The sequence below is a fragment of the Propithecus coquereli genome, unplaced genomic scaffold, assembly GCF_000956105.1.
Source record: "Propithecus coquereli isolate 6110/MARCELLA unplaced genomic scaffold, Pcoq_1.0 Scaffold18, whole genome shotgun sequence".
Taxonomy (NCBI): domain Eukaryota; kingdom Metazoa; phylum Chordata; class Mammalia; order Primates; family Indriidae; genus Propithecus; species Propithecus coquereli.
Window position 1 is genome coordinate 10,749,073 of NW_012142745.1, and position 15,628 is coordinate 10,764,700.

General features: G+C 40.7%; 1 protein-coding gene across 1 annotated transcript in view; it reads right to left on the reverse strand.

Moving 5' to 3' along the window:
* Window positions 1-15,628, reverse strand: part of PID1 (phosphotyrosine interaction domain containing 1) — a 260,421-nt gene that overhangs the window by 118,308 nt on the left and 126,485 nt on the right. Inside the window, exon 2 of the mRNA XM_012642584.1 lies at window positions 9,438-9,584. Coding sequence (XP_012498038.1) covers window positions 9,438-9,584 — 147 coding nt within the window. The remainder of the gene's footprint in view (window positions 1-9,437; window positions 9,585-15,628) is intronic.

The following is a 15,628-nucleotide window of genomic DNA, read 5'->3' on the forward strand; positions in this document are numbered from 1 at the left end:
AGGACAAAGAACTCTGGGGTAGAGATCCACAGGAGGAGATGAAAAAGAATTCACTATCTCATACGATCAATTATTGGATAACATATTGGCAGGCATATGCCAAGTCTGATAGAGCATGTGTAGAAAATTATGTATAGGTGCATATAAAACTATACAGTTCTAAAAATAATATTTTTAAAAACTGAACAAGGAAGAAAATAAAAATTAAAATGCATTGATGGGCCCTTTAATTATCACACAGATATTGACTTCACTAAACTTTCAGAAGTTAACCATATTAGGAAGATGGAAGAAAGAAAGTGAGTAGGGTTATTTTAGGTCTAAATCTTCATCTGCGGAAATAGAAAGCCAAAAGATATTATCTAAAATGGGATATAGCATCTGTTTGGAAATATGAAGGTAAACATAAGAAGAAACTGCCAAAATAAATAATTATGGTTACTTCTTGAAGCAGGACCGGAGTGTGCAGGAGGATTGAAGGAGACAGCTAAAAATATCTTATGTTTAGTTTTGCATTGTTATTTGATGTTTTTATCTCTGCAAGTATTACTTTGATAAAATTTAAAACTTTAGGGGAAAAGAATTCCTTCCAAAAATGCCCAAGTTTATATGAGATTACACTCACAGTCTATATTGTTTAATGCTTTTTTATTTAATGCTCATTTTTCCATTTAACAAACAATAAATTAGATTAGTCTTAGAGCAGCAGGTAGACTTGCTCTAACATTTGATTCCCTTGGTACAGATGCCTCTAATGTAAAAGTTGGATAGAACACTGGGGAACAAAATGACCTAAAGAATGCCAAGTTGAAAAAATATATATAAACTTGAAAAAGTCTTTTAAAAGTTAACTTCTTACAGTTAAGCATTATATTTGCATAAACCAGATTTTAGTTTTGAAGTTGTCATAACCTTCTAAGAGTCTTTAAGAAGGGGTATAATCTCTGCTGGAAACCATAAGGCATATTATTAATGAATTTTTACCAACTTAATTGGTTTTTTGGGTGGTATTTCTGTGGTTGCCTAACAAACAGAGTCTGCCACAGAAGAACTATATTTTATCCACAAAATTAATCCAGGAAAATATGCAGAATAGTTGACCTATTTTCTAAATAAATGAACCCTAAATTCAGATAATAATTAAAATAAATTTCTAGAACTGAACCAATAAATTGTTTCAAACACGAACTTTGCAAACAGGAAATCATAAGGGGAAAATAACTGCGTAACAAGGTACTTCTCTCAGACATGTACATTATCCTCATAATATTTTCCATATCATTTTCAAAATTATGCTTATAGCTTTACTGGGAATGGAGAGAAAAGCATTTGTTCACATTCCTTGTGGTAGTACTGTGAATTTTTTATAAATGCAGCTTAATATGTCTTCTGCCCTGGAACATGGTAAACTGCAAATGCTAACAACTTTGTGTGATAAACCTGTCTTCCATAAGAAATTTTAAGGTATCTCTTCTTTTTCAAAAATTTTGATAAAAAAATAAATTTGACTCAACACAGGAGTAAGATGCTACTTCTACAGACCAAGCTTCCTCATTTTTCTTTTTTTAGTAGCTTTCTGAATCCCAATGAAAGAATTTTCTTAGGCTCTAGAAAAATTAAATGTAACCTAAAGAACTGATTAACTATGAACATAACATATAGTATATTATATATTATATATGCTAATATATATAATTTATAGTATTATTTTTAGAAATTTAGACATTTAGATGGCTTTTCCATTTTTCACTAATGGTCTTTGCTGATCTCCCAAGAGTTTTTAAGGGCAAGAAGTAGACTAACGTTGTCAACACCACCATAAATTTGGAGATATGGGAATACATAGTCCTTGACATTAGCCCAGAGGTTAAGCTTTAATGCCAAATGTGACTCCCTAGAGTAAAACAGCCATTTGCAGCCACAGCTCTCATAGTACAGGGGGCACCTGGAAATAAACAGTTTGAAGGTTTCAGGGATCCCCAGAGAATCCCTCCGTGGGACAACAGCTCTACTGCACCCATCAATCATGAGAATGAATGACCCCGTAAAGAACTCTGTGATCCAATTCAACAAGCATAAACTGAGTGTCAATTCCATGTGGCAAACTAGAGAAATCAGGCAGAATGATAATTTCACTCCAAACACTTTTATTAGCTGAAGTGAAGATAATTCCCAGCATAAAAAGATTTTAGTCAACAAATAACAAAAGTGAGCTCACGAAAGACAAAGAGCTTTGCTGAAGCCACCGTAGTTGTCAGTGAAAAGACCAAAGGATAGAGTTCAAAGTTATAAGTCAGGAAAGTTTACATTAAAACCACAAAGAAAATATCTTTCCATGCTAGGTACCATAGCAGTAGCATAAGGAGTCTGTATCTCAAACACATGTATAAAGACCATACTAAAACAATATACTGGGGCTTCAGCAGTCCCTGAAGTCTTATACATCCTCTCCCCTGAGTCCTCTGAGACTAGAACAGGACGGTTTGGAGAATGAGGATCCTCGTGAGTGGGATGAAGAGGGAGGAACACGGCTGAGAGTAGTGTCAGTGCCTGGAGCTCCCTCCGGTTTCCATAATGTGCTTTTTCCAGTGATTCTGCTCTCTCCCTGGTCCTTAAATAGCAGAGGTGGGTGCACGTGTGCCTGTCTGTCCTTCCTCTTCTCAGAGACCCATTCTCCACGAGGGGCCAGACATCTATAAAACTCCAGATCCGTATAGCAAGGTGCCCTTTGGGTGTTGCCCACTGGTGGCTCCACAGACATCTCAAGTTTCATAAGCTTGAACTCATTATCTTCCTGAAATCCTGCTTCTCCTTCTCTGTTCCTTACTGTGAGTCACGGGTTGCCAAAAATAGAAACCTGGGGTGAAAAGACTAAAAAGGGGAGTTCATCAGGATTTCTACAGTGAATGAGGACATCCTCACCAGTAAGACAAAAGCCGCTAATCACAGACGGCCAAACCACTTGGCAGCCGATGGTCGCTCACTATGGCCCGCAACAAGGGCCCTAGGGCGTGGCCTGCTGCTCACTGAACTTCGGCTCAACTCCTCTATGCAGAAAATAAACAAATAAATAAAACTCCTCCGTAAGTATTCCAGGGATTGGACTGGACCATAACAGGGAAGGGAAAGGCATCCCTTGTTCTGCAACCTGAGGACACTCTACACCTTCTTTGACTGCCTTTTTTTTTTTTTAGTGCAGTGTTTATTTGTCTCACTCAAGGCCAGGAAGCCTAACTATCTTATTTCTGCCTCGTTAGCCTCTCTCTTTCCCTCTTTTCAACACATTTCTGATTTCTTTTTGGGGAATTTGGGGTTCCAGGGAAACCGGCTCCTCTCCCAGTTCTGAAAATAGAATACTTCGACTCAGGCAGGGCAACCGGCATATTCAAACATATTCTCCAAACACAAACACAGCTTCGGAGGTGAGCACATGACCACATCCCATCCAGTCGGAGCAAATCCTAGGATGGCTGACTGGAATGCTGGGACAAAACCTGCCTCCCACGGCTTGCGGTGCTGGGCAGATTTGTGGCCTGGAACCGTCGTGCCAATTTTTGCTAACACAAGAGAAGCTATTCTAAGAACAAGGCTGGACATGGAGGCAAGCGGAAGTGAGAGAGGTATAATTTTATGGAGCAAGGCCACCGATGCACCCCTGGAGTGTATCTGAAGTTCACCCTCCTGCCAGAATTTACGGAGTGGACAGCAAATGGATTTCAATGGTTTGAGTCAATTCAAGTTAGTTGTTCTATTATTTCAAACTAAAGCATGCAAACTATTGTTTATGTTTGTTTTCCTATTAACTCCTGGAACATCTTCAGAGTGTCCAATATATTCTTATGGATAAAGAAAGAAATAAAGGAAGAAAATTAGGAAAGAGGAAGGGAAGGAGGGAGTAAGGGAGGAGGGAAAGAAGGAAGGAGAGATAAACAGAATTTATAAATCTACAAAGAGTAAAAATTGCAGAAAAATAAAAGTTTGTCTCTTAACAGATGTTAGCCCACATTAATTTTTAGCTTCCTTCATTTGAGGAGACAAGCAGAAGTGAATGTGTTTTGATTTGTTTACAGAAAAGTCTGAGCAACAATGAAGAGAAAATAAATTAGATATTACCCACTCTTAATTTAGAGAAAAATAACCAATAAAGACCATGGGCTTGTATCTACTTTATATATTACTATTATTTTATATATTACTATTATTTACTTTATTTTTATTCTATCTTGATACTGAAATCAGAAACTAACTTTGCAAAAAGAAAATGTGCATAATTGGCATAATCGGATTCCAGCAATGTCCAAAATGACCTGCACCACTGCAAATATGCATTTGATGAAGATGACAACATAATAAAATCAACATTTCCACTTGTGTTAATGGGGAAAAAAATGGACCTTTGTCTAAAATGAGAAAAAAAATGAGACAACATTCCTATATTTCTAATTAAATACATAACTGATCAAATAAACACAGATTTAAGTGTAGAAATCAGATACATGTGATGCTAATTTTGAATATACTTAAGTTGAAATCAGGAGCCCTTTCATAAGATAAATTGGATTGCTGGAATTCACTCCTAAGATTGGCCATTTTACACAAGTGCGCAATGCTGGGATTTGAGGATTGCCTGCAAAGCCTTCAGCTCAGAAATGTCTCTTCTCTGTCCCATGAAACTATAAATCAACCACAGCCTTCCTGAGAACTAAGGGACTAGTATTGCTCCTCCTGAATGCAAAGAATCTCAAAAAGAGCAGTATAAAAATTGCTATTGTTTAAGAATCATTAACACCTTGGAAACTAGGTTGTTTGATGGTTTCCGCCCTCGCAAAGGGGAAGACAACAGCAAAAGCCTTAGAAGGGGCTTCACCCCGCACCAGGGTACCAGGCCGAGTGCAACTTCTGCAACTTATGGAAATCCTTATACTCAAAAATTAGCACCAATCACAAACTTCATGGAATATTTTAAATTAAAGATATATGCTACATGCTAAACTCCCAATTATGCATCAGTTTATTACAGCATTGCTACTATGTTGCCTTAAACCGTAAGCACCGTGAAACTGGAGACAGTCTGTATGGAACTGGCTTTATCCAGTGTCCACATGCCCTTACAGGAACTCACTGTTATTTTGTTTTTGTTTTATATACATAATTTTTGTTAATATAAGGCATATGACTTTTCACTGTAGACTGTCTTTTTTTTCATAAACTAAATTTGAGAATCTGCGTGCCATATCTGGGGTAAAATTATATGATATCTTTAGCATACGTTCCCCATCCTTTCTGGATTCTGTAAGAATAGATAAAATGCTAGTCCAATTAAACAAGGTAAATCCTTGAGGCTTAGACATTTGGATAAAAGAGTCTATGAGATTGACCGATCCTAATTCTGGCCTATCAAGGGTGCAAAAACTGAAGCCTACGGGAAAGACATGACTTGCTCAAAATCACGGCCCATTTCAAGAGCTATCTGTGGATGGATCTGGAAACTCCTTGGTGGTCATTATGAAGCAGTGGAATTTGGTGAGGGGAGCAGAGGCTGTGGAGTAAGACAGCAAAGTTGAAATCTGGGCTCTGCCAATTAATCACTGGGTACCCTGGGACAGGCTGGTGGACTTCTCTATGCCTCAACTAGCTCATCTGTGAAATGGGGCTACATATGGCACTTACACCATTGAGTTGTCATGAGGATGAAATGTCTCTAGGCCATGGAAAGTGCATAGATCAGCACTTAATGTATTAATAGACATATGTTCTTTGGTATCACCATTTCTGTATCATTGGTATTTTTATTACAACTTTTTATAATTATCATCATCATTATTATCTCTATTTCGTGAAGGTTTTGAGAACTTGCGTGAGTGGGCCTGGATGTGAGTCAATGCAAAACAGGACAGCTTCCCTGGAGGATGAGGAGGTACATGCAGTCATTCCAGAAGCCTGGTTCTTCCTTAGAAGTCAGTCTCCTGGTCTGGCCCACTGTAGCGAATCCATTCTGACCACACAAGGGCAAGTCAGGCCCCAGATACCATTTTCTACCACAACCTCACCTCCCAGGGGATGTGTCCGTTCATGTCACTCGCATTGCCCTTATCACTCACCTCTCTGTAGCACTGATCTTCAAGCTGCAAGCACAGTTCCCCTTCATATAAATTACATGGCATATTTCAACACAGGCTCCTCTTCCCCACCCCTAAGCTGAGTGCTTGAATCAAAACCTCAGGGACGAAGGTCCAGGAATTTGCCCACCAGGGCATACTAACACACACAAGTTTCAGAAGCACTCGTGATTTGTTTATTTGGGCACTTGTCTTATTTCATGCAGTTGGCTGTACGTTGCATCACCCACAACACCTACTTTGATTCCTTTCTTCACCACTCCACGCACACAGTAGGTTTTCCATGATTACTGGTTCAATAAATGTTTGCTAACAAGCAGAAGCCGCCTACGATTCCATCCTGCTAGACAGGAGGAGGGAGGTGTGACAAGCCATCATTGCTGCTGCAAAATCGGACCCAGCATCTGATACTCCAAACAGCTCCAACAAGAGTCCTAATGGGATGCAGTGGGTTGTACAGTTAAACAACTCCACTCCAGAAAAAGAAAGTGGCAGCAATAGAGAAGAACACACAAAGACCCAGCTGCCCGAAACATGAATAGCCTGGCAAGGCAATCCCGTCAGGACACGTGGAGAATACAGATCAGAGGGAAGTGGGAAATCTGAGATGCGCGAGGGTCTCAATGGTACTCGCCGTAACCCATTTTCAACTCTCCCTCTCCTTTGCTCCCCCCCACCTCTCTCCCTCCCCAAATCCAAAGTTGTAAGCGCTGTTAGGAAAAAAGAACTACCACTGTGTGAAGGCGGAGGGTCCCGTGCACCGGCCCTGCAGCTGGGCCCGGGCTACATTGTGCTCATTATTCCTGGGAGGCATGAGCCCGAGAGAGCTCCTTCTGCAGCTGGCATCTTGTGAGCTACGTTACTCGCAAGAATCGGAGAGGAAACACTGGACTTTGTTCTTGAAGATGATCAGGAAAAAACTGGAGGTGGTCTGGGGATTTTAAACAAAAATATCAAGGTTCAAAATTCTAACTCTTTAAACAAAAGAATATGACTCTGAACACAAACATGACGTTGTCCCTGAGAATTAAAGAATGTAACTCCAGTACATTCACAGTTAAAATTTAAATGTATAAAGATGATAGCATACAATTTGGAGAATTACACGTTGCAAGTTTACTTCCTTCACGTACAATGATATTGCTGGAAGGGACCTCAAGAGGTATTGGCCCCGATCCCTGACTCCAGGGTTGTGATTATCTACGGCTGCAATTCCCTCTTCGCCATTCCTACACAAGGAGAGTTCATAAATTTTTTACAGCCCGTTGGAATGTGTTTTCACCTTGAATGCAGAAGTTCTTCCTTGTGTGCAACTGAAATCATTGCTGCCTTCCCTTTGTCTAGCTCACCACACGCACTGATGCTGGTGCAACCCTCACTCTCTTTGGTGTGCTCTTCTGAATTCCTACTGTTTTTTTCCACATCCTTTTAGAATTAAAATAAATGAACATAACCTAAGGCAGTACACAGAAAAAACTGGTCTATGAAACATGAATCCTATACTCCTTTTCCAAAAAAAAAGGGGGGATGGTTTTTATTCTAGAAAACATTTTTTTTCTCTCTCTCATATACACACATATACACACATATTTCTTTCATATCTGGATTAGACTGTTAAGATTTCTAGGTCTCTTTATTCTGCAACTCTGGGGTTTTTCTTCCCATTTTAAACAACCTCTGCAGACTTTATCATGCTAAACTCTCTTCCTTACACTTGTCCCTATTGACTTCATCTTGCTTTGAGGCACTATCTTCCCTAATAGGAACAGAATTCAAAATTACGTTAGTTAATCTTTCAAAGAATGTATAAAGAATTTGATCTCACGTCACTTTCAAATTTAATGAGTATTTTTAATAATTCCTTTATATCATCGATTCACCAAAAGCATTAAATACAACAGGCTTAAGGCCAGTTCTGTTGATTTACTCTCTCCAGTTACAGCTGAGCCATTGGCAACTGTGCCCGGGAAGCCAGAAGTTGAACTCATCGGTCACCATATCAGATCACTTTTTTAAATGGATGCCTTTGGCTCCCCTGCCTAATCCCACTGAAGGTTCCCCATCGTCATTAGAACAAACTCTAAACCCCTTGTCATGACCACAGGGCTCTTTCCCGCCCGACGCCACACTCACCACAACTTCCTCACCTTCTCAGGTACACTGGCCCATCCTCTCCATTCCAAAACATACCAAGACCACCTCAGAGAACTAGCATGCCCTGTTCTTTCTGTCTGAAACGTTCGCCCACGGTTTCTTCACAGACTGGCTTTCTCACCCATCAATGCTTCTTCATCTGTATTTTCTCCTCCATGTGCCCCCACTAGCAGTAAAGTTCCATAAATATTCTGGCGGGTCTTGCTCACCCTGTGACCCAGTGCCTAGCAGACAGTGAGCACCCAACAAGTATGTGTGGAATGAACAACTGTGTGCGAGGGTTTGCGCATACCGCCAGCACCCAAGATTGCTGTAGGCTCCAAACCGACCACAGCTATGCAAGGACTGCTTCCCTAACCCTGAGCAACGAGGAAAGGAGTGTCCCCAGAAAGCAGGAAGGAAAGCAATAAGGAAGAGAGTGGATCTGCAAGGTTATAAAAGAAATCCACACACAAACATGCATTTCCCTTGCACCTTGTTTTCACTACTTGAAACAAATATCTAATGACAAAATATGCGTAAAACATATTTTCTTTGTGACCTCCAAACTGATTATTATATTCATCAGCTCAAGCAACAAAGAAATCATGTGAGAAACAATCCAAAATCTTACCAAAATCATACATTTCTAGTTTTGTTTCCATGTCGGCATTCCAGTTTGCATAAATGAAAAACACTTTTTTATGGATTCTGAGGCATTAGTACAAACTGAGAGCCGAACCAAAGCAAAAATGCAAAATTACCCGCAAAGGACTCAGAGAGTACAACTATTGGAAAACTTGCTTTTGTTTTTTTCATTCTCTAAGGTATGTTTTACGCAGATTGAAAGTACAAAGGGAGGAATTATCATTAAGGATAAAACTTTCTTTGTGATACCTAAAGCTCCACAGAGCTATAGGAAATACAAAGAGAATACTATTTTATTCACATATACTAAAACCTATGTCTCTAATGTGTGCCCCAAAATGATAAAGAGCACTACATCATTAAGGAAAATAAAACAGGATATGAATTCAGACTACTATCACTCAATAAGCCTATTTTGTTAGTCATTTTATATTTTCATCCTTAAAAATGGTTACCGTTGTAAAACACGGACCTCAAGGCTACGCATCCGTTAGCCTGTCCCACCACGAGAACCCCTGCTGGCCACATGCCCCATACCTTGCAGCCACTGTGGGTCCTCGTCTTCATCAGCGGTGTGGTAGTGCAGAGCTCGATGGCCTCCGGCTCATGGAAGATGACGGCTGGGAGAGGTTCCTTTTTCAGTGTTAGGACATTTAATTTAGACTTCAGCATGGTCTGAAAGTGCTGAAAAGCAAAAATAATAGGTCAAATGTAGTCAAATCTTTTGCATTTATATACGGTGCAATTGTACATCAAACCCAGTAGCAAAATCTTTGTTTCATCCACTCTGTTTTAGTAGGGGAGGCCAAGAGATATGTAGTAAAATGGAGGTGGGAGGCACCTGTCAGTTAGGATGCTACTAAATGAAACTGTGGGAGACAGTCAATCCCTAAGCAGGGACCTTAAAAATATGGGTTAGTGGTAAAGTCAGCTCATCCAGGACCTATGTTCTAAGCAGCTTTTCCAAGGTACTATATACAGATGAAATCATGACAACGTAATCTAAGCGGATTCAGCCACACAAGTAAAGATGTTTGGAAGAGAATGTTATAGGAGCTATTTGGGGAAAACATATTGTGGAAGGAGTAGAACAGATGAAAAAGAGTTCTGTTCTCTGCATTTCCTTAGCTCTTCCATGCACTGGCTGTAGAACCTTGGGAAATTCACTACTTCTCCATGGACCATTTTTATCCGCTGTCTCAGACCAGGACCGTAGGTAAATATCCTTTCTATATGCAACTCCTGTTGGCACCAGTTTTGAAAGACGCCCAGAATCCAACCATATTTAATCACTGCTATCTATACCACCCAGTCCAAGACCCCCTCTTTGCTTGGTCTATTATAACGATATCCAAACTGGTCCCATCACTTCCAACCTTGTCTCCATACAGAGTATTTCCACACAGCAGCTGGAGAGATCCTTCTAAAATCTAATCGTGCCATGCCACATCTCTGCTCCTCATAGAAAACAACCTGATCTTGGCCTTTGAGGCCATTCATGCATCTCTGATTTCATCCCCTACCCCTCGCCCTCTCACTCAAGGATCCAGCCTTAGTAGCCTCCTTACTCTTCTGAGAATAAGCCAAGGATGCATGTGCCTGGGGGCCTCTGCCCTGGGGATCTGTAAGCCTTGCTTCTTTGCCTTCTTGAGGACCCTAATAAATGTCACTTCATGAGACAGTCCTGTCGCATCGATATCTAAAACAGCATACACACACACACACACACACACACACACACACAAATATGCACAGACACACACCTGGCTTCATGGGCATGCAAACGTGTGCAATCACACAAGGCTCCATGCTCAGGAAAGCTCCACACTCAGAAGGGCTCCATGCTTGGTTGAAAGCCTTTGGTTTAATGTCCCCATCTTGAAATTCTTAATAATTTTATCCTTGAACCTGTGTTTGGTAAGTAAAGTCAGATGGGACAATGGAGCACATGTACGAGTAAAGGAGATACACACAATATGTGCTTCCCGCATCCTCGTCACCCATTTTCACAGAGCCTTAGTGATGCCCATGAGCACAGAATTCTGATGGACCCGTGACACTCAGGAACTCAGCAAGAGTCAAAGTAAGGACAAGGTAAGCACATTAAGACTAAGACTCAGTAAGCAGGGGCACTCACAGACCCAAGAGGCCACATTTTGGAATCAGGACGTGCTTCAAATGCAGAAAGAAGTTAGTTGTGTTCTATGAAACATGGATGATGGAGGAATCCTATCATATCCTTTCCCACTTGTATTATTTCCCTACGTTAGACAACCACGTAGGCTGGAAATGATGACCTGGAAGGACAGGGAAAGCTAGGCAACCACAGCTCCTTCCCCTTCAGCCTTCCTCGCTCATCAGTAAGCCGATGGAGAGGTGCCGGGAGAACGTGCGTGTGTTAGGGAGTGAAAGAGTAACAGGTAAGCTCATTTTGTGCAGCGCTTTCACTGCTCTGATAAAAACGAAATACAGTATGGGCTAGAAAATGCAAATTGTGTAATTTCAATGATTCTACTCTTACATTTGCATTTAAAGTGGGCACTGCACAATATAAATACCAGCTCATAATCTAAATTTTTAATTTTTCTTTACTTAGAACAGCATTAAATAGCAAATAATAATAATTTTAAAAACACCATGACTTTTCCAGAAAGAGATTCAAGAAGAAAAAGGAAATGGCTTTACGTTTTAATACCTTCAATGGCACATTTTTTCTGCTTTTTGAATAGGGAGCACTGCATTTTCATTTTGCACTGGGCCCCACCAGCTGTGTAGCCAGCTCTGCACACACACACTCATCACTGTCTAGTCCCTTCCTCCACTTTATTATTCATATCACTTATCCCTACTTACCACCACTATAAAATAATATAGTTATTTTTTGTTTATCTTATTGTCTCCCACTAGAATATAAGTGTCATAGGAGTAGAAACCATTTTATTCAATGAAGCATCTCGAGGGCCTAAAACGGTTTCTGGCACATCACAGAGGTCTGACGAATATCTGCGGAAGGTAATGAAGTTAGTAATAAAAGAAAAATACAAACTACAAATATAAAAATAATCATCTCTAAATCAGGGTTCATAGACTAAACTTGCTCACTACCTCATCCAGGTGGACCTTACTAGACCCGAAATGGTTTATGAAACAAACACAGGACTAATAAGAAGTAAACAATAATACACATACACAAGTACATTCGTCTAAGTATAAATCACCAAAAACAATTCTTTAAAAAAATCTATAAAGTTTAGTATAAAGGCCATAGAGGTTTTGGAATTTGTAGGAGGACAAAGCCTGTATTTTCCAAGTCCACAAAGTGTCTGTTAGAACTCCAGCAGGCCACTCTGGCGGTCAGTTTATGTGTCCACTTGGCTAGACTACCATGCCCAGTTATTCAACCAAACACTAATCTACGTGTTGCTGTAAAGGTATTTTGTAGATGTGATTAAAGTCCATAATCAGTTGATTTGAGGTGAGAGGGATTGTCCTAGATAATTTGGGTGAGCTTGGTCCAATTAGTTGGAAGATCTTACTTAAGAGGTGAGTTCAGGCTTCCCTGAAGAAGAAGATCTTCGTCCCATGGATGTCAGCTTCCGCCCAGGACGAAGAGCTCCAGCCTACCCTTTCTGACAGTCTGCCTTATGGTTCGGACTTTCCTAGTCAGCCCCCACAATTGCATAAGCCGATTCCTTACATAAATCTTTGATCATAGATGTCCTACTAGTCTGTCTCTCTGGCTGAACCTCCACTGATACAGCCACCTTTTAGAATACAAAATTGCCAGCTCGGAGGTCAACTTTTTTTCCTTTTTTTGGAAAAAAAAAGGGGAGGGGAGACTTGACCTTACATTTTCCAGAGAGTATTGATTTGTATTTAAAAAGAAAAGAAAAGTAAGGCTAAGCCTTCATATTAATCTGGAAGTGTCTGTCTTTGCTCCTAATTAATTCCAGTCCAATGAAGGGTGTGGGGTTTGCAGTTGCCAAGTGGGGAGAGTGATCATTGAGAGCGAGAGCCGAAGTTGTTTTATCTCCATGGGAAAGAAACTAGGGTGGATGAGGAGGAGGATAAAGGGGACAAGAGTTCAGAAGCCAACATATAAGCGAGTGGGGGCATCCTGCCATCCTGCTCGGGCTCTGCGAGAGGTACAGAAAAGCACAGATCATCGCATTCTGACTTCTGCCACCACAGCAAGTTCCTGATGATGGCACTAGACGTGGAACCTCCTCTCAGGAGGGTGGAACAACCACCTGCCTGGAAAGTCTAAGATTGCCCTCCTGAACCTGTTGTAGAACCAACCACCACAGCTGTTGATTCAGTCACTCAGCACACCCGGAGGCTGAAAGTCGAGCACTGGCACACATCCTGCCTCCCTGACTGCTTGGCTGGGGAGCCGAGTTAAAGAAATAGATAAACAGAAAAAAACAAAATGCCTAAATTGGGGCTAGGAAGATAACAAAGTTCAAATTCCAACTTCAACACACTGTGTTGTGCAATCTCAGCTTCCTGACGCTTCTCCAGCCAGGCTGGCACGTGCCACGTACCCACCCACCGATCCATTCCATACACCTGCCCTGAACAGCCACGTTGGGCCAAGGACCGTGGTAAGCACAGCTGGAACAGAAATAAAACGTTAGTGTCTGCGTGAAAGGGTTTCTCACAGCTGGTGGAGACTGAGAAGTCAAATGATAACTACATATCTGTGCGAGAAGTTCTTTAGGAGAGCCAGAGAGAGGCTAAGACAACATTTGAAGTGAGATAGAGAAAATGATTCCTTTAAAAGACATTCTTTTTCTTTTGATGGTTTTGTCCCTTTTGCCCACTTTGAAAGTATAAAGGTAAAAGAGGGAAATAAACGTGGATTACTTGATGCATTATTGAATCCATAAGACTACATATTTTTTATGGCAAATTAACATTTTATGTCACTCCGAGTTGTTCTTGGAAACTTTGGGTGGTAAAAATGTGATAGTTATGGCTGTTTCTGATGAGAACACTCTTCTGCCCCCTTCCTTGGGGAAACTTCTAAACTGCGATATACTGCTTTGTGGAATGAGGTTGTTGATCACAATTCCCTGTCCTCTGACAGTGTGACACAAAGAATTTGTGACACAGGCTGATCATCTGAGTGCCTTACGTCCCTGCCCAAAAGCAATGGGTCAGAAGAAAAAGACACTTCTGGCCAAACGGACTCTTCTGGAGATCAACACATGGGGTTGCAAGACTGGGGTGATGTTAAGTCCAGTGCTCTGACCTTCCCCAGGAAGGTCAGCCTGAGAATAGGACCACACAGAGACCAGGACAGCTGGGAGATGGACAGACACAGCCCTGACGGTGTCGAGCCCCTGCATCCCGCCATGTCGGACTCATATCCATCCACGGACGCACCTAGACTATGAACCAATACACTGCCTTTCACGCCTTAGCAAGTTTGAGTTAGGTGTCGGATCCTTGCAACTAAGAAAGTTGTACAATACAAATTGCTTTGAAATGAAAAATCGTCCATGAAAATAAAACGGAGCCATTAAAAAAATTTTAAAAGGACTTCATCAATTTTGAACTGCAGAAATGCAGAGTAACATTATCTTTCTTTAAAAAAAGTGAATACTGCACTTAAATAGACTGAACCTTAATGGTAAAGTATCAATTAATAATCTAAAGTAGGTGTTATAGTCCCCAGGTCATTCATATCTAAGATAAAGCCCTCTGAGCTACTGCCAAAGTGAGGTGAATTACAAGTTTCCAGAGGCAGCCAAATAGTGGACCTGCAATGACATCCAGCTCTGGAGGCCAGTGCTCTTACTAGGTAACAAAGACCCAGATGCCGTCCCCAGCTCTGTCAGAGCTGTGTGGCCTTGTCCTTCCTGGGCTTCAGTTTTCTCATCTGTCAACCTTAAAATGCTATGGTAGCCATGTCAAAAACATCACTTGTACTTTACATGGACAAACAAGTGCAATCAAGATAATGCAACTTAGCATAATCCAGTAGCATTACAAAAAGGCAACAAAAGAGGAATGGAACAGAGGAGCATGGAAAAAGCTACGGCTCCCAAATCAAAGATGCACAGAGTTGCATAAGGAAAATGTGTTATTCATTCTTAAACCAGGGAAGTGAATAGTGTTATAGAAAATTAGGGCACTGCCCTGGACAAATTAAACAAAGCTCGGCTTTCTGCTTGTGGTGCTTTATGTGTGATCTCAAAATAGAGCCTCTAAATCAAGCCCTATTATGTGGATGGGGTAATCGCCATGCCCTGTATAATTTTACAGTTGGCGTTGCTTCCTACTCCTATTCAGACATTAATCTCTGACAGTTTAGCAAGCTACGATTTACATATTTTACCAATTCAAATTGGGTGTATCTCACCTTTGCATTGATTTTGTATCCAAAATATAAAGCATCTTTGGAAGGCAAATCCTGCTTCTTCTTTTAATAAGATAACTGGAACACTATCCTCGCTTAAATTAGAGGGAAGGCGTTAAGATTTTAATCTTTGGTACATCCTTGCATTTTGAAGGCTGACTATAATGGTCAGTTTTAACTTGCAAATTACTGATTCAGTAATGCCCTAATCAAACTTCAAAAATATTGCAAATGTTCATCTTAACAGAACCACAAGGAACAAGTGGGTGAATCAGAATAATGGAAAATTTCAGTACTCCAAATAAATGTTAATTTGTACAAGTGCATAAAAATCAGTAGAGCTTAGACATTCCATTCATAATCA